Source organism: Alexandromys fortis, unplaced genomic scaffold, assembly GCF_014885135.2.
Source record: "Alexandromys fortis isolate MF-2015 unplaced genomic scaffold, M_Fortis_MF-2015_v1.1 scaffold_40, whole genome shotgun sequence".
NCBI classification, from domain to species: Eukaryota; Metazoa; Chordata; class Mammalia; order Rodentia; family Cricetidae; genus Alexandromys; species Alexandromys fortis.
In genome coordinates, this window is record NW_026067966.1 from 5849649 (window position 1) to 5850828 (window position 1180).

General features: G+C 33.5%; 1 protein-coding gene across 1 annotated transcript in view; it reads left to right on the forward strand.

Annotated features, from left to right (window-relative positions):
* Window positions 1–1180, forward strand: part of Erbb4 (erb-b2 receptor tyrosine kinase 4) — a 1076399-nt gene that overhangs the window by 753855 nt on the left and 321364 nt on the right. Inside the window, 1 exon segment of the mRNA XM_050154172.1 lies at window positions 211–410. Coding sequence (XP_050010129.1) covers window positions 211–410 — 200 coding nt within the window.

A 1180-nucleotide genomic window follows, 5' to 3' on the forward strand; every position in this document is an offset into this window, starting at 1 on the left:
ATATAGTCAGTGTTCATAATTATAGGAAGCTGAGATTGTCAGTTGTCAGTCAGGGAATTAAATGATTAAGTACATATCTTAGCACAGAATTGCCTGTTCATCCATTGTTGATGCTCCATTATTTTAATTTTTGTTGTGAAGTGCTATGTCCTTACTGAACTTTACAATTTCGTGAATATTCATTTTCCTTTCCCCCTCTCTTCTTTTCAGCGGACTCTCATTGCTTATCCTCAAACAACAAGGCATCACTTCCCTACAGTTCCAGTCTCTGAAGGAAATCAGCGCAGGCAACATCTACATTACCGACAACAGCAACCTGTGTTATTATCACACCATTAACTGGACAACACTCTTCAGCACCATTAACCAGAGAATAGTGATCCGAGACAACAGAAGAGCAGAAAACTGTAGTAAGTACACCACCCACAAAGTAAGCAGGAACTTCTGCTTTATATTGAGCTAAATCGTTGAAAATCACATCAGAATCGTTGCCCTTTAACTGAAAATAGAGAGATAACGATGTTTGTAGCATATTGTCTGTTTTCACATCCTGGCCAATATCTGTAAACCATATCTGCAGATTTAGATTCCATAGATCTAATAAAACCTTATTGAAATCTTAATGAGCATGCCAGACAATTCCATGGATTCCACTATGTCATTTGGGGATGGAGAACCTGGGATGTGTTTTGAGATGTGGGAAAATGCTATCTAGAAGTTTGCTGTGTTAGAAGAAAATTTATTTTACAAATGCTCTTACATACAAATATGATTTTCTGATTTTCAATATTGTTTGATACATTTGCTCCATGCTTTTTCTTCATTATTATATATAGGAAACAGTTTACATAGACAGAATTCTACATGTTTCCCATCTTAAACAAACATGCCCTGGTCATTAATAAATACACTAAACAAATATAATTCATATATATTTATAAAAAATAAACTAAAGTTTGTTTGTTTGTGAGAATAAATGAGTAGAGGATGTTTTAAAATAACAATCTTAGGAGGCAAACAGAATTTAGATCTATTGAATTAAGTAGTTGGTAACTCCATCTTGTTACAGGGCTAGTCTAAAACATCATAGAATAGCAACTTTAACAAAATGAAACTTGTGAGAAATTTGGTTGCTTTTGTTGCTAAAAATATTTTATAGAAAATGAGAGATCTATAACAA